Below are 18,014 nucleotides of genomic sequence, written 5' to 3'. Positions count from 1 at the left end.
GGGGGGCTCTGGGCAGCGGAGACGGGGGCTCAGGGGGCTCAGGGCAGTGGAGACGGGGGGGCTCTGGGCAGCGGAGACGGGGGGGCTCTGGGCAGCGGAGACGGGGGGCTCAGGGCAGTGGGGCTGCCCGGTGCCCGAGGAGGCTTCACGAGGCCTACACGTTCTCAGGAGTGGTCAGACTGTCACAAACCCTGAAGGTTTTGTGACCGAGGTCGTCCTGGCAGGACGAGACCGTCGGAGACCACCCTGCTGACCACAGGGACGATCTGATGCAAACAGGAGCAACGGCCTCTCCACTTTTCTCGTCAACCCTTTCACATCTATAGTTCATAGCAGCTTCATTTACGTTAACATGTGACTTGTAAAACTTGACACGCAATTTAAACTGGATCCGCGTAGACGCTCCTCCACAAGGCACAGCAGAGCATGGACCAGATTAGACAGCAGTTGGGGCCGTGGCCGACACGACCAGGCTGGCGGGCACCTCCAGGCGAGGCCCTGAGGCCCACTACAGGCAGCCGGCCGCGATGACCTCCGCCCTGCAGAGCAGGGGTATTAAGGCCTGGGATCGTCTAAACAAGTGCTCAAACGGGGGTTTTGCAGGGACAGGGGGTGAAAGAACAGGACACACGAGGCCGCGGCAGTGAGGAGGCAGAGGCAGCCGCGCACACCACGGCCTCGGCTGCTGCGGTCTGTGCGTCGGTGTCTACACGCCTGCCCCGAAATGCCCCAGCCCCCGCGTCCGCGCACCCCTCCTAAAACCCGTCCACCCTTTGGAAGGGCAGGATTCGTTTCTAGATATTTAGGAGAAAAGCAAGTCACTATATTTAACGGACTGTAGCCTCCTGCGAGTCAGCAGGAGCTCAAAAAGAACTCAGAAGGACCGCCCACGCAGCGGAACCGTCTGCGCAGGAAGCAGACAGCACTTCGGGCTGAGTTCACCAGAAAACCAGAGCTGAGGTGGCTCCCCATGCAGTCACCCCGAGCCTGTGGCCTCATGCAGCAAGTGTGCAATTCTCTTGCTCTTCCTGAGTACTGGTCAGCACCCGCCTCTCCCACTCCGCGGGAGCTGGCTGCTAGCTGGCCGCTTGGCCCTCAATCCCCAGGGCCCGGCACAGCGCTGGCCCGAGGCAGCAGCACCAGAGACACTTGTGCAATAAACACACAGACCAAAGTGAATAAGGAAGAAGAGGACATGCAAGGAAAGCCCTGGAGACCACTGCCCGGAAAGTCCCCCCAACCCAGGTCTGGTCAAGGGCACAACCGGCAGCCAGCCCCAAGCCCCTCCACCTGGCTCAAGAGGCCACCCACTGCGTCCCCCACTAGAGCACCCTTCCTCTCTGCCAAGTGATTCCAGAACCTCTGTGTGTGCATGTGACTCTCAACTGCAGCACACCAGGGGCCTGACGGGCAGGGTGAGGGGAACTGACCCTGTGGTTACCCAGGCAACGCCGAAACGCCACCCTTGGTGTTCCTAACCGCCCAACACCCTAACCATCCGCCCCGTGTCACTCTGCGCCCCCTGGGCACACGGATGCGTGTTTGTTGGCTGAGTATTTCTAAAGCACAACAAACAGCTTGATTCCCATGCGTCCCCGTGTTCCCGGGCACCGTGCAGAGCCTTGGGGGCACATGGGAGTGGGGCATCCAGGGCCCAGCGGCACATGGCATGTGTTCTGAATTGGCCTAATTAAATATGCCCTGAAAGAGGCCGGAGCAAGAGGCTGGGCTGACAGCTGTCCTCAGTCAAAGGAGGAGCAGTGGTTGGGGCAGGAAGGGGCCTGTCCTGGATGCCTCCCAACCTGACAGTCAAGGCTGAGGGCAGCTGCAAACTGCGGCCACCTTGCAGAAACCAGCTGTCTGAACCTGCCGCTGGGCTGGTGCAGGGAACAGAAGTGAACGGAAAGCCGCACTGACCTCGGCCGGGATGCTGGCAACGGCGGGCGTGATCCCGTTCTCCGTGCTGACGTTCCCAGAGCTGTTGTTGGGGGAGCTGGGCGCGGAGCCGGGGGCACTGCTGCACGCCGAGTCTGCGGGGCAGAGAGACATCCGTGAGCTGCGCTCCCTGCAGAGGTCCCGGGCCAGGTGGTGGCACGCGCTTACCTGGGCCCGAGTGGTGGGGGGGGCCCCCCGGGGCCAGCTTGCCGACTGGCAAAAACCACATCACGAAAGAACATGACCACGGCTCCCAAACAGGGGCTGTGAGGCTAATCCCCTACTTTCGGTTTTGCTACGGACTTCCTCGTGCGCTCTAAACGTACGGCCCTGCAGAGGCCCCACCTGAGCCTTTTATACTGTGCACATTACCAATTTTATGCCTCTTGAATTTCAAGATGATCTGACACACCGGAAAAATAAGGCCTTAAACACCAATAACCTAACAACAAAAGACCAGGACCCACAGAAGCCACATGACTGTGAATGGGGAAGGTCAGATGTGCTGTGCTCACTGACAGAGCTGCAGGCCACGGGGCTCCCTCTGTATTAAAGCCTCTCATTTTTCCTGTGCAACATCAAACACGCAGGGGGATGTACCGCTGGCAGCTTGTGACTGATGAGTGTCACCTGGAATCACACGCTAAATGATCCTCCAAGTGGCCTTACAGGCAGCCGTGGCACGGCCCTGCGAATCGGGACCAGGCTTCACAGCCACTGGCCTGCACCTGAGGGACGTGTCCCACCCCCATCTCCTTTTTGCTGCCTGCCCAGCCACGGTGGTGACATTCGGGGCTTATGGACGGGCCTGTTCAGCTTTTTCCGTGTTTTCCTTTGGTTTACTGGCATTTTGACAAAGGCTTCACCACGGACAGGGAGCTCTGTGGTCCCCGGTTCTCCTGACCAGGGAGCTGTCAGCACGGGATCGCCAGCCAGACGACCGGCCGTCCCAGACACTGACAGTGAGCTCAGACCAGGACCCCTTCCCCCCCCCCCGCTCCCCTCCCTCCAGGCCCAGAGCTTCCTTCTCTCCCTGGAAGTCACATTTACTTGTACTGCACTAACTGGGAACTGCTGAGAGGGTCCCTGGGCTGAGCAGCTGCTATACTTTCTGCACGAAGATAGAGCTACAGCCCACCTGACAGAGGCCGCCACCTTGCCCTTGGGTGCGGTCCCCATGGCCCTCGTGGGACACCTTCTCTGCAGATCCTATCCCAAGCTACACACTGGGTTCCACCAAAACTTCAGGCAAATGTGTGCCCCCAGCAGGGTCACCAGATAAATGCTCTTGTGCAGCAAGGGTGTGAGAAACTGGGTCAGTAAAAATATATATAGATCCAGCTCTTCACCCATTTTCAACTCTGTTACGCCGCTTCTAGGAATGTGGTCTAAGAAACGAATACAAATGTGTCATCGTCATGATGTTATTTGCATCAGCACAAGTGGGGCCCCATTCAAGGTGCCAAAAAGCTTGTGATGAATCATACGCGCCCCACTGTGAGCACTAACCACTCTGATGCAGGTGCCCACGGGCAGCTCATTATTATCTCTGCTCCTGTGGTACGTGTGGCCTTCACCAGCAACTGGAGAGAAGCAGCCGTGCGCCCAGCCTGTCCTGCGGCCCGGTCTTGTGCCCGGCTGGGCCCCCACGCCCACCCCTCCCACCCCCCTGCACACATGCCCTGCCCTGCTCTCCCACAAGAGACACCGCCTCCCAGGGCTGCACCGGGGGCTTCCCTCGCTCTGTCGGGACCACCTTCCTCAGCTCCTTATTTCCCCGTCTCCTGGAAAGGCAGCTCTGTTTCTGCCCCCAGCTGCCTGGGCCCTGTGAGGGCCCGGAAGCCTGCCTCCTCTAGTCTCTGTCAGCTGCACTCATCGGGCATGCACCAGCCTCTCCTAGCCCGGGACCCCTTCACGCGCACTCCGGACGTGCCGCAACCCAGTACCAGGCAGCTGCGGCAGGCACGGTTTGTGAGGTGGGCCTCTCAAATGAGGGCGAGGAGCAGCATCCCTCTGTCCGTGCGCAGCCTGGTGCTGACTCAGAGTGGCAATGAACAGCCAGAGGCTGACAACGTGAACCCGGGACCCGATGCTCAGGAAGAAGCCTGCTGACGACTCCGTCTCCCCAACTGCAGGGCTAGGAATACGTGCGCGGCCTCGCTGCCCGTGGGGGCTGCCGGCCCACGACCAGGCACTCCTCAAAGGAAACAAAGCTGCATCGTGGGTTTTCACTCACGACTTTGCATAGAATCCCCCAGTGGCTGAGATTCTGGGTGACAATACTTCCTCTCTTCAGACAAGGCCTGTCTACGCTGCACCCCCAGCACGGAACCCCACATTAATGAAGAGCGTCGACCCTTTCACACAAACACTCAGAGGCAGGAGCTTGGATGAGGGGTTCTGGCTACAAAACCCTGAAGCACGGCAGGATGGGAGGGGGGAAGGTCTCCCCTTCACTCAGAGGCGCCGGGGCTTAGTCGGTGCGTGTGTGGTGCTGGCCACGGACACGCAGAGGGCTGGCACGGGGACCCCCTCTCCTTCCTGAGAACCCAACACCGACACACTGCCACCAAGAGCCTTGGTTTTCAAATGGGGCACTGTACTTAATGCAAATACAGTTCCTCCCCTCCCCCCCCTTTATCCTGGTGCCGATTTCAGGAATGTGGATGTGTGCCTCAGGACATGGGATGCACCCCCCTGGGCTGGGGTGTGTCCTCAGACAGAGTGCACCCTCGAGGAGTGGGTTGTACCCTTGGGACTGTGGTATGCCTCAGGAAATGGGAGGCACCCTGGGACCGGGGTGGGCCCTCTGCAAGTGAGGTGCGCCCTTGTGGTGGGGGTGCGACTCGGGGAAGTGGGGAGCATGGCAGGAAGGAGGGCATCCCTCAGGCCTGGGCTGTGGCCGGGGGCGGACTTCTGCAAATCCACCACTAGATGGGGGCCGAGAGCAATGCTCACTAAGGAAGTGGAGACAACCCTGCTCCCTCCTTTCTTCCCTTCCCACCTGCGGGACTCCTGCCGGGAAGATTTTAACGCTCCCCAGTGGTCCAGAGCGGAGCAGATCGGAACCATGTGATTTACTACTAACAGGGCAGGATCGGTGAAACCTTTGGAGAAACCTCCACTTAAAATTCCTGTAAGCACCCCGGGCAATGTCAAACCGGACGGCTCTGGCGGTGCTTGGGGCTGGGAGCGGGTAGGCGGTGCTCCGCGTTCCCCCAAACCCCGGCCCGGGCGCCAGGCGGCGGGTCTCGGACTCGCACTGCCAGCTCCGGGGCTGAGAGCGTGTGCAGAGGTGCAGGTCTCAGATGGCGTACAGGAGAGCCCCGCGGGGAGAGGGTGCGGCTGGCAGTGGGCGTACCTGTGACATCCAGCGGACGCTTCTTCAGAGCCGTAACCACTGGCCCATCTTTTCTGCGTAGCAGGGGGCTGCTCCGCCGTTCGGCCACCTTCTGCTTCAGCCTGGACCGTAATTTCAAATTGGGTTCAGAAGCTGCATGAAAAGGAGACACCGTTAGTCAGACGTCCCGACTGGGGTCAAGTTTATCTCACTGGCAGTTAGAAAATATGCACGTGGGGTAAGTATTCACGCAACACGGATGTGTGGGTCCAGGGCAGAGGGAAGGCAGCGTTCCTGAGGCCTGTGAGTATTTTCAGTCCTGCTAAACAGTCCCAAATAATGAACAAAGCCTACCCAATGCCTTCGGCTTCGTTTCTGCGGCCGTGTAGGTCGTTCCAGGGCGGTGGCCCATGAACGTTATCATACCTTCTGTATGTTGCACTTCCTTGCTCACCTGCGTCCAACAACGCAGAAACAAGCCGCTTGCCAGGGCTCCGGCTACCAGTGAGCAGCTGCCATGGAGCGCTAAGGCTAATCAGTCCTCCACACCTGCATGGGGGTGAGCGAGCCCATCTCCCTCAGAGGCCACCTGACCACAGGACACAGGTGTTTTGGCTTGGTTAGGTCTGTTACCAGCTCTGCGTGTGCTTTGCAAACCTGTGTATTTAAGCCTAGTGGTTCCCAAGCCTCTGCCCCTGGAGCGCAGACCAGCCCCGCTGGACGATCAGGTCACAGCTCTGGGAAGCGGGGCAGGGGCAGGTGAGGCTGCCTCGGGAGGAGGGTGGTCTCACTCCATCCAGAGGTGCCCCCGCCGGGGACACCTAAACAGGAATCTCCATGAGGCCATCAGCTCTCAGGCCAGGCCAGGGGTAAGGTCACCACCACGAAGACGTTTGAGTTCTGAGGTTTTACTTGACTACTTTCAAGTTCCTACTGCTTCTCTGTTTGCAAATTAGCAAGGTTTTACCTTTCTGTTTGTTTGTAATCAGCAACCCTGCTGTTTTTAATCTTTCTGGAACAGGAAGTTCACTGCTCTCCAGAGCACCAAACAATATAATCGAATTTCCCTCCGGAATCAGAACTACGATGGTTCGGGTTTTAAGCAGCAGGCCGGGCACGGGGACCTGGTCCCTCGGGGGCGCAGGGCAGCGGCGTGCAGGGACCGAGTGCCGTGCTGGGGCACCAGTGACCCTGCAAGAGGCTGGGAGGCAAAGGGCAGCTCTCTCTGGGCCCTGGGAGGGGAAGGGGGCAGCAGGCCACCTACACAAAGCTTCCCGGAGGAATCAAAGATGCACTTTACGAAGCCGCTGGACTCCTCATGATGCCACGCCCGCTCGAGGCCGTGCATATAGGGAGAGGGGCCCTGTCCGCTCTGCCATGTTTGCATGCAGGGCGAGTGCCTGTTCACCTGTAGGGCTTGCACGGCCAAAGTGGGAAGGATTCATATGAGGAACATGAAAAGTATTTCCATATTTATTTTGAGACGACTGCAGATTTACATGTTTCAGTCCCTTCTACTTTCACGTGGAGTTTCTTACCATTACTCAACACGAGGAAAAAGCCAAAGCGTCATCTAACAAGCAAGAAAACAACAGCTCTCCTCACACCACCAAGGTCTTTGCTGAAACAACATGAACACCTGTCTGAGCTGGGGTCAGAAGCTGCTCCTGAGATTACAGGGCGGTGTGGGCCCCTCAGGAGGGAGCACGTCAGGAAACGGCGTGTGGGGGGCCGCTGGTGGCAGGGTCGCCCCGGGCCAGCTGTAGACCGGCCCTGCTCCTGGGTCCTGCACCCCCCGAATGCGGTACCTGCTCCTTCTGGGCAACGTGGGGGAGCCGGGGAAGTCTCTCCTCAAGGGCAGTCAGGTGCATGACAGATTAAGTCAAGTTCAACCGTCCTACAAATCCTTGCAAATCCCAACCTTCAAATCCCACCCCAGCCCCAGCACCTGCCCCTCCTTGGTCAGGAAGGGCCTGCTCTTCATGAGCCCGAACGTCCTCACCGACTTCACGCAGGTCTAGCTTTCCGAGGGCTCATCTCAGCACAGCAGCGATCGGGGTGGGCAAATGTGACTGTGTAAGGGTCAGGTGGGCAGAGGGACCGAAGTGCCCGTGCCACGTACCCAGAGGTCAGTCTGTCTGGAGACAGGTCCTGCTCTGGGGGCAGGGGCTGAGCAGGAAGGGTGTGCAGAGCCCGTCTCGGCCAGGCATGCAGACAGAGCGGGTGCCGAGCAGTCAGTGTGGGAGGCGACACGGGATGAGCCACGGGACAGAAGCGCCAGTGTGGGAAGAAGACAGTGAGAGAAGATGGGGAGTGAAAATGTCCAAGATCACATTAATAACCATGCCAGCAGAGGACAGGGCATAGCCGGGAGGTCACTAACACGGTGACTGGAGACCCCTTCCTCCCTCCGCAGGAGGCCTGCTGCCCGTGAGGGCTCGCCGTGGCCCCTCAACAGGCAGACCCCGCGGAGTTCTGGAGCTCTGGGGGCCCGGGGTTGGCCTTGTCAGTGCTGTCAGATTCTGCAACAGCCACTCAGAGGCAGGACAGAGACTCAAAAATCCTGCAGGAAAGTGGCTTCTGTACCTAACTGCATTATCGGTCAGATGGAAGCCAGAACAGACATCCGCCAGTGTGCACAGCCCGTGCAGGTCCTTAGAAAGCTGCTGTGCCCACCCAAGGTGAAGGAGGGGGCCACGCAGGAGTCTGGGGGAAGGGGCAGAGCCTCCCCAGGAGATGTGGGGGGCCGGGAATAGCAGGTGGGGCAACAGGTGGGGGCCTTGTGGCTGGGAGCCTGTCTCCTGGGCCAGAGGGGAGCCTCTGGGCCACCTACTGCGCAAGGGCTCCTCCGCGTGAATTAATGACAGGCACACAGAAAACTAAGCAAATGAAAAAATGTGATCAACTTCAGGAAAAAGGCAAGTTATGCAAACAAGGAAATGCAGGCGAGGTCACTCTGAATTGGGTGCACTTTCTATACGTCACCTGTCACAGGGCAGGGAGAGGCAGGTCCTGAGCCCCTGTGGGGCCGTCACCTGTCCTGAGCCTTGTGGGGCTCTCTGATTTATGCACACTTACTTACTTTGAAAACAATAAAAACTCTAGAAAGCCAAAGGACAGACTGGAATGTAACTTTTGTAGCATACATGTCAGACATAGGATTGATATTAACCTATCAAGAGCTCCTACAAAGCCACGAGGAAAAAGAAAACATCCCAAAGAAAACTGGGTGAGAGACTTGCTGTTAAACTTCAATCCACTGAACACTGAGGGACTTGCCTGTATGTCCTGTGTGGTTCTAGACACTGCATGGGGAGCGGACAAGCCCAGGCCTGGCAGGCACTCGGGGCTCTGCACCACTCATTGGCCACACGCACAGCACGGAAACATGACCCAGGGCTTGGGTCACAGCCACCCAGGTCCCTGCTGCGAATGGAGGACATTCTCGTAGGAAAGATGGAAAATAAACATAAAAACACTCGACCTTTTCTAACAATGAGGAAATTGCTGAAAACATCCCAGGAACCATGATTTACTCCTCCATCACGTGGGGTAGACTGAATGTGGTAGCACCTTGTTAATGAAGTGGAGATAGTGGGCTCCCTGGAGCTCTGGTGCGGCATAATGTGCTCAGCATCTCAGAGCATGCAAACCCCGGAAGCTGGCAGTCCCATCCTCAGGGATCTATCCTACGGAAACACTAGCACAAGCGAGCAGAGGTAGAGTTACACTAGGAAAGAGTCACACATTTACATGCACAGATTGGAATATAGAAAAAGGTGCTGATCTTTACACACTCAAATGGAATGGTGTACCCAATAAAACAGTAACTGAAAAATAAAGTCACAGGACAAAATGCAAAGCAAGGATTCTTGTTAACATAAAGACAACCGTACGTGCTTGTTGCACATAGACACATAGTCCTACACCTATGTGCAGAAAATATCTGAACAGACACCAAACTAACCATAGCGGCCTGTCTCTGGGAAGTAAGCTTCAGGATGAGTGTGTAATTTATTATAAGCATGTAGTATGTGATATTTTGTAAAGAAAAAAGTACTACACGCTGCTTGAAGGTGGTGTGTCTCCTACCCGGTCAGAGTCTTGTAGCTATTTCTGTGGGCTGTCAGCTCAGGGTAGATCTGCCACTGAACAGTGGAAAGATGACTTTGAGATCCCATCTGGTACTTTCCATGTCAGAAGGAGGTCAAGTCTGATGGATGTCAAAGTCTGAAGGATGGGACACAGGGCGTGTGAGCCAATCACTTTATGCAGAAGTTGCCTAGTACTTGACCATACTGACCATCTCTAGAAGTTTCCTAGGAAAGCACAATAAAGCCTTTTAAAGAACCCTCTGAACACACTCATACCCAAGTTTCAAGAGCACAAAGTTGATGGAAGATAGCCCAGCACACAGCCCGCGAAGCCGGCACTGCCTGGGCACCGCAGTCACCCCCCGACTCCTCGCTCAGAGACAGCGCAGGAAGGACAGAGTCCGCCGGCTCCAGCCCCGGGCAAGAGCTGAAGGGCCATTTATCAAACTGCAACTGACCCTACAAAACACACCTTTCCATTGAATTGCGGTGTATGGGCGTCGCCCCCTCCCGCCCCTGCCAGGCACCTGCACAGTGCTTTCCACAAACTGCCTCAGAGCAAGACCCAGGCCCTGCCGCGATCGGCGATCGGCGGTACAGCCCGTCCCCAAGCCTCTGAAAGGGCGTCCCGGAGGCACACGCACCCTGTCCTACTGCCCATGCGTCAGCCTGCTCCCCACATGGACGTAAACTCAGCTGTGAGGAGTGTCACTTGGTTCGCCAGGGTCCTGGGGAGGTCCGCTGACTTACTGCGTCCTGTGGTTGCAGAGATCACAGATAACCCGCCCTGGGTCTCCACAGGCTGCAGACCCCTCTGGCAGATCTCGTAAGGCACCGGGGACACGCAGGGCTGCAGGCTATGGAAAGAGACCCTGGCGTCCGGCACAACAGGGGCAGGGCTGCTGTGGAGACTGCTGATGGGGCCTGAATCCACCTTACTTGTGTTTGGGATAACAGCCGAGCCTCGCCCTTCACATGCCTGGACCCCTCCCTGGCCTGGCCCTGCGGGTCCACCCTGACACTCGAGTGGGGCCTGGACCCCTTTGTTCCCCGCCCACCCGAGCAGCTCAGAGCCGAGCACCCCGGATGCTCACGAAATTACCACGGCACAGAAATGGGTGGCAAAGCTGACGCTACCTTGAAGCGGGCACAGAGCACCGTCCTGGTGGCAGCGCGCCCGGGACAGAAGCCCTAGGCGGGCCCTCGGATGAAGTGTGGGCAATGGAGTCTGGGTCCCAACTTAACTGCAGTGTGACTGAGCAAGGCAATTAGCCTCAGAATCAACCCCCAAAGGTCACCGCCACCTTTGAAGAGTCGCTAGAGAACACGCATGCTCTCCACAGACAGGGACTCCGTCCCCTGGGTGTTCGGGCCCCCAGGAGGGAACACGGGAACTGCAGTCACTGGGGTGTTTTCAGTGACTGGGTGCAGTATGGAGGGTGCACCGTGACCCACACTCACGTGACAGCAATACAGGTCACCTGACAAGGAACGCTGGGCGGGTAGGGGAGGGGAGCCGGTGCTAGGCCCGCTTTGCCCCCCCAAGCGGTGCAGGAGGCTGTGCGTGTGGCCCAGGGGGACTGTGCTGCAGCCCTCCTGCCCAGGGCAGGCTCCACCAGGCGCCGTGTTCTTCCTTCTGCTCCTGGGAGCAGACCTCACCCCCCTGGGTGACCCTGCCGCCTGCAGCGCAGCATCTACCCAGCACCCCTCCCCCTGGAAGTCCCAGCCCGAGGGCCACGGGAGGGCCAGGCTGATGCGAGCTCTCCCTGCTGAGCCAAGCAGCTTCGCCCACAGACGGGAAACCCGCTGTTTCCCAAAGCTTGGAAATCAGCTGCTGCTTCCCATGGACAGCTGGGAACCTGCGAGCTGCTGAGCTGCGGGAACCTTCTAGAAGGAAAAGCCACAGGAGCCACTGGCTACAGAAGTGAATACAGGCTGGAAGCCGGCTGTCTTCGGCCCAGCATCCAGGCTGGTGCAGGGACCATGGGGGGACTGTGACCGGCACCACCCAGCCTCTCTCCACTTCATCTGGGGCCGCGGGCGGGCCTGCGGGCAGCACGTGCTGAGGTCCCAGAGGTCGTGGTCAGAATGGGAGACGGAGGAGACGGGCAAGGACAGTAAGCTTTGTTTCGTTTCCTCTGGTCTTGTTTCATCAGTCAGAAGTCACAGACGACAATTTAAGAGGCATTAAAAAAAAAACTGACGGCAGCTAACATCTTTAAAAATACAAAGTTGAAGAAGCTACTGGAGAAAAATACAATCTCTAAACATCATCAATATGACAAAACTGGATTTGCTTTTATAAGTGGAAAAGCATCCTTTCTGCAGTGTGAATGTGGAATTGAATGCTTTGCTTAGATTAATCCCTGGCTGAGCTGCTCCCATGCCCAGGAACCCCAGGAAGGACCTGCTGATGGGAGCAGGGTCAGTGGCATGGAACAAGTCCCAGTATATCCTTAGATTTGGAGAGGCTCAGAAACTCAGTCAGGTGGTCCCCACCTCACCTGCTCTGTACCTGTGCACCCAGGGAGATGACCCAGCCTGCTAGGAGGTGGGGACACCCTGCTGTCAATCACAGGGAAGGGGGCAGGCTCTCCAGCAGGAAGTGAGGCAAGCCCAAGCTGGGCACTCAGGTGGTGGAGAGGAACGAGGGGCTGGGATGTGAACCCCAAACCCGCAGCAGGGCAAGGCGTGCCTTTCCCCGCAAGACTTCCAGCAATAAATGGCATGGATTTGTGGCCTCCCCTCAGGGGAGCCTAGCATTTCCACCTGCTCCTGGCCAAACTGGGGGCATGGAGGGAAGGGGCTAGGGGAGCGGAGTCTGGCGGGAATGGGCTGTTGGGTGGGGAAAGGATCAAGGGCACCCCAACAGCACCCTGGCAGCTTGGGAAAATGAGAGCAGAGCCCCTGCAGCCAGGCCCCCTCTAAGCACTTGGCAAACATCAACTCCATGACTTCTCCCAGCCCAGGAGGTAGGTGTTTCCAGATGGCAAAACAGGGAGGCACAGAAGGCTTCCCCAAATCACAAGGCAGGAAGTGAAGCAGCTGAATCTAAAGCCAGGCCACCGGCCCTGCAGCCAGTGCGAAGTCACTGCCTGAACACACACAGGCTTGGGTGAGTCGGTACGCTTTCCTCCGGGGATGGAACAGAGCCGGACACGGTGCGCCCAGGAACAGCAAGCACGGCTCTGCACTCTACAGGCGCGTGTCCTGCAGCGGCCCTTAGGGGACTGACGGGCAGACAGATATGTGCAAGATCCACAGAATCTGTTGTCAAGTTGAAACCATGGGGATTATTTAAGTGTATGTCACATTTATTAAAGATTTTAATTCATTTGAGGCATTTTGTAACTAAAGTTTCATGTTTGTAGTATTTCCTATTACTGATTCTCATAGAAATGCACAGATATAAATTATTGAGAATTTGAGACATCAAGTGTTTGAAAGTGGATACTTTTAGGATGATACAGGACACCTAACTACACTCTATTCCCTTAAGTGGTTTAAACATTTCCTCTGAAATCTTTATATTATTAATATTATTAATGTGCTGGTGATGCCTTTTTGAAAAATTGATAATGCAATCAAATCTTAATTAAGTTCTTCTGGAGCACTGGGCGCTCACGGGCACTTCCCCAAGTGTGATGAGGAGTCTGCCTTTCTCAGGGCGGCAGGGGGCTGGGGCGGGCTGCATGGCAAGGTTCAAGGCAAACAGGTGTGAGAGAGGGTGCTTCCAGCACAGGAGCCAGCAGCCGCAGAGACTGGGAGAGATGACAGGGCCCGTGAGACAAAGCTCACAGGCCATGCAGCTCCGCAGAGCAGCAGCGGGGCAGCGTGGAGTTGGCCGTCCTGCATCCAGAGTCTTCAGAGACCCTGGCTACACGTGGTCAGTGCCAGTTCTGTCCTGTAACAGGAGCCACTGTCCAGGTGACACGGGCCTTGTCTGGTTGGGAGAGAGGGAGAATCAGAGCAAACATCCCCTGATGGGCACCACTACTTCTATTTTGAGGGAAGTGTAAGCTCAGGCCAGGGAGCCCCGTGAGGGCCCCAAGAGGCAAGTGTTGTTCACTGTCCTTTCCTGGGACCTTGGGGGAAGAGTCAGATGTGTCTTCTGGCAAGGCAAGGCCCCTTGGCAAGAGGTGGGTGGCTCTGCTTGGTGGCCCAGTTGCTCAGCCTTCTGCTTCCTCCACTGGGACCTTGGGGGTCATACTCGGCATACCCAGGGCAGGAGGAAGCTCTGCTTGCTCAGTGTATCCACAGTGGGGAGGATATGGGTGTGCACAGCTCCATTTTACTGATGAGAAACTGAGGCCAGGGGAACCTAAGGAATCCATCGCAGGGCACACAGAGATACAAAACCAGTGGAAAGATCCTTCCCGAGCTGCTGGTGGAGCCTATGACCTCTGTCCACCTGACCCACCCTCATGCCCTTAAGGGTGAGGGAGACTCCCAGCTGCTCACTCTCTTTCTGGGGCAGGCACAGTCTGTCTCGCTCCCAGCACAGAGCCCGCTGCTCCCTGTGACCTCCCATTCTGCTGACCTGAGTTTGGTTCAATACAGCACAAGGTTCCAGAAGGGGGCACGGGGGCCACCTGGGAGCACTGGCCCCAGCTCCTGACAAGACCTTCCTGTAGAGAGCATGGGCTCTCTCTGGGTGAAACCCATGGCTGTCCTCGGTGGACAGGTGAGAACTGCACACTCACGCTGAGGAAAAGGACAGAGTGGCACCTTCGCTTTCACCAGGGGAGGGTTTACAGCTGACAGGAAGCCCTGTCCACACCTGCAGGGTCCTAACCACTGACTCGGAGGGGCTGCACCGACCCCTCTCCCAACCTTGTCAAGGTCTCTGAGGTCCTTGGCCCATGACCGTCCTGATGGGGTCACTCCATCTCACACACCTGGGAGTCAGTCAAGCACTACCAAGGTGCCTCCCTGCAATTTCCGGCTCTGGATTCAGGCTCTGCTCCCCGCGTGCCGCACCGAATCCTCTGGGGCCCAGCTCTGCCTATGGAGAGGCTCCAAGTCTTCCGTCGTTAGGACGGGGTGGCAGATGAGCCCCCAGCCCCATTCCCCAATGCCTCATCACTCAGGTGAAGATGCTGGAGTCTGACTGCCTTAAAGTGCATCTGTCTAAAATCAACCAATATCCTCTGGATAAAACAAAATTTGTGTTTACAAAGAAAAAGCTGTGCCACACGGGACTCACTTCCACTAAGTAGGAACTTCCCACAATGCCCCACAACCATGGCTCCACATGCTGTGTCTGCGGCCAGGGCACCCGATCCTCCACAGCCTGCCCCATCCTGCCCTCACCTCGCAGCGGGCAAAGGCTCTAGAAGATGCTTCGCCTCTGGTCCCTGCCCTTCCGGCCACCCTTGTGGACTGGCCACGGCCACTCTGATCTTTCTTAAAAGCCGACGCCCACTTAAACCACCACCGCTGGAGAAAGTCCAAGGGAGTCTGCTGGAGTGTGAATACCCTTCTTCTTCTGGTCTGTGACAGGGCCACACACACCCCGAGGCATCCTCCTGAGATGTCCTTGCAGGACACAATGAGTTTCTTTCTTGAACAGACTTCCTCCCAATCTGGGACCCACAGCCCCCCCCCCCCCGCCACTGCCCAGGCCCTGCCTAGAGTCAGCCCCGAGGGCCAAATGCTGGCTGGCCTGCTCCTGCAAGGCCTCACATCAGTCAGCAGGAGCTGCTTTGTCCCTGAGCCCAGCAGGGGATGCTCTGGGCTGTGACAAAGTGCAGCACACCACCAAGAGGAGAGTAAGCTTGGGTGTTGTTTAAAAACGAGTCTGAGGTTTAAAACATAGGTGTACATACATGAGGTTCATCGCTTTTGGTATGACTCATAAGGCAATGCTTAAGAACATCATTTTTAAAATGATGTTCTAATACAAAAAGCAAATACTTTAAGCACAAGCAGGGATTCCCTCTGCCTCAGCCCGTAGGGCATGTGGGAGGGGCCGGTTGAGAGCCCCACCCACTGTGGGCATGTGGGCGGAGTCGGTTGGTATCCCCCCACCCCCCTGTGGGAGGGGTCGGTTGATAGCCCCAACCCTGTGGGCGTGTGGGAGGAGTTGATAGCCTCGCCCCCTGTGGGTGTGGGGGGGTGGTCAAGAGCCCCTCCCCTGTGGGGCGTGTGGGAGGGGCCGGCTGAGAGCCCCGCCCCCTGTGGACATGTGGGAGGGGCCGGTTGAGAGCCCTGCCCCCAGGCCCTCGGTCCTGGGCACTGACCTGTTTTTCTGAGCGGGAAGTCATCTTTGCTGTCGTACATTCCCAGAACCGGGTGGTTGTAGGAGGCCGACACCCCGCTCTGGGGCGGGGAGCTCTGGTCAAGCGAACTGTGCTGTGTTTTCCTGGACAGAAAAGGCAAAGGCAGACGGAGGAGTTAGCGAGGGGCGGAAGCCTGCCTGATGTCAGCCCCGGATCAGCTCTGGCCGACCCAGGAGATGGGCTCCTGTGTGGGGCAAGGCTGAAATGAGACAAAAACCAATGGTGACCGCGCAAACCAAGGCTGAGCAACACCTCCACAGTCGTACCCTTGCCAAGAGGAGCAGTGCCGGCCATCATCCTGTTGTTCTCGGCGGCTCCGTGCACCACTGCTCCCTGGCCCCCAGGCCACCGCCGGCCACAGAAGGGCCTGTCCTCGGGCCGACGGCCGCCACATGTGGACAGGACCAAAGGCACGGTCGGAGGCAGCTGAGATCGGGTGGGGTGCATTCAGAACAGCAGTGGTCAAGTCTGGGGTCCCCAAGGGGGCCTCCCTTCAGCAGAAAATACCCAGTGTTCATCTGCACCTTCAGAGGAACAAAATCCGCCCCATCACCCTGCTTCCTTGGAGAGGGTGGGTGGCAGCGACCAACACCTTGTGCCTGGAAGTGGGTCTATGACATTTACTGCCTCCGAAGACCAGCCAGGCACCGCTCAACATCCTTAAAATTTCGAGACAGGATCCGGCTCCAGGAGGAGGCTCTGGAAGGCAGGAGGGGAGTCAGGGCTTGGGAATGGGGAGCCGACGGCCCTTGGGAAGACCATCCACGGCTTCCTGGAAGCACCCACCCTAGGTGTAATGAATTCTGTTGAGTCTTTAAACTGTGTAATCTGCTTAATGACTTGAAACAAATTTGTCAACTTACTTATTTGGAATTTGTTAGACTATTTATTTGAATACACAGTACTCCATATCCATGCACCTGGTGTTATTTGAATTAAGAACAGGAGCTCTTAAATGCTTACAGGTGGATAATTTAAATATTTGAGAGCAAACTTGTGCAGAGAATGGGCTGATCACAGAGACCCGTCCAATGAGCACAGCCTGGACATCTGGGCTGTGGGGCCCAGCCAGGCTGTGTAGCAGGAAAGAGCTCACGTTCCCGGGGACAGCTGCCCCCACCCGCCTGTACCTGCATCACGGGGTCACCTCCTCAGGCAGGAAGCCCTCCTTTTAACTTGTGGTTCCACTGAGACAACCCTGGCCTCACCTCGGGGGACATTCTCTGACAATCTCATTAAAGGTCTGAGGACAGGTCACCTGGGTGCTCCCTCCCAGTTAAGCAGCTGCCTTCAGCTCAGGTCATGGTCCCAGGATCCTGGGATCGAGCCCCACATCGGGCTCCCTGCTCCGCGGGGAGCCTGCTTCTCCCTCTCCCTCTATGTGCCGCTCTGCCTACTTGTGCTCTCTCTCTGTCAAATAAATAAATAAAATCTTAAAAAAAAAAAAGGTCTGAGGGCAACACTATCTCGGTACCAAATCACGTCTTCTGAGGTGTCCTTTGGGGAACATGGCCTTGGCCAGTTTCAAACTTCTCAGTACTAAGTCACAATCTAGGAAAGAATTTGCTTTCTTTTTCAGGAGATGCATGGAAAGACCTATGTGTGCATTTTGCAACCTGGAAGTATGAATAATAATTATTGGTAGAATATTATTACAAATAATAAGTACTGTTGTTCGACTTTAATTGTACGCTGTTTATAATGAAGCCAGAAGTTGGAAAAGCTGTATTTGTTCAAGATGTCATAGATTTTCTCTTCGGGCTTGACTGCTGGAGATGTTGTTGGGGTGAAAACCCTCGCTCCCTCCTCGGGCCTTCGGGGGCACAGCACGAGGCCGGCCGTGCTGGGCACAGAGCGCTCCTGCATCACCCCAGGACATGGGTCTGGGCCGGCGCGCAGGCTGCTGCACCAACCCCCCCTTTGCTGTCACAGCCGAGTCCAGAGACTTCGAGGGAGTGACTCCCGTCACCACAGCCCAGCTTCCGGGAACCCTGCAAGACCCTGGGACGAGAGCTCATCCCCAGAGGCCCCCCTGCAGGGCTGAGCAGGCCGCTCCGGGGAAAACCTGCCATCACGCTCCCTCCCCCCTGGGACCGAGCACACGTGCCACAGGCTGCACGCACACCTCACACTGACACGCTCTCACCCTCACAGTCTCACACACCCCTGCGGCATCGCACCCCATTACACACACACACCCCACCCCGCACACGGACACGCTCTCACACACACACGTACCCCATGCTGCACACTGACATGCTCACACACACACCCCACCCACATTCACAGTGCATTCCACCCCATGCACAGGCCCTCACACACACTCCCACGTGCACACCCACCAAACCCACCCCCTTGCACAGG

The 18,014-nt window shown here is 57.1% G+C and overlaps 1 protein-coding gene across 13 annotated transcripts in view; it reads right to left on the bottom strand.

Moving 5' to 3' along the window:
- Positions 1-18,014, bottom strand: part of HDAC4 (histone deacetylase 4) — a 258,026-nt gene that overhangs the window by 67,010 nt on the left and 173,002 nt on the right. For all 13 annotated transcript variants that reach the window (XM_025888741.2, XM_073905783.1, XM_073905787.1 and 10 more), the window contains 3 exons: positions 15,612-15,733; positions 5,297-5,428; positions 1,918-2,030 (listed from right to left, as the gene is read on the bottom strand). In XM_025888741.2, coding sequence (XP_025744526.1) covers positions 1,918-2,030; positions 5,297-5,428; positions 15,612-15,733 — 367 coding nt within the window. The remainder of the gene's footprint in view (positions 1-1,917; positions 2,031-5,296; positions 5,429-15,611; positions 15,734-18,014) is intronic.

This window comes from Callorhinus ursinus, unplaced genomic scaffold (genome assembly GCF_003265705.2).
Source record: "Callorhinus ursinus isolate GAN/ISIS: 27379988/994484 unplaced genomic scaffold, GSC_fseal_2.0 scaffold2, whole genome shotgun sequence".
Lineage (NCBI taxonomy): Eukaryota > Metazoa > Chordata > Mammalia > Carnivora > Otariidae > Callorhinus > Callorhinus ursinus.
The sequence above is the reverse complement of the archived record's forward strand: the minus strand, read 5'-3'. Positions and strand labels throughout refer to the sequence as shown.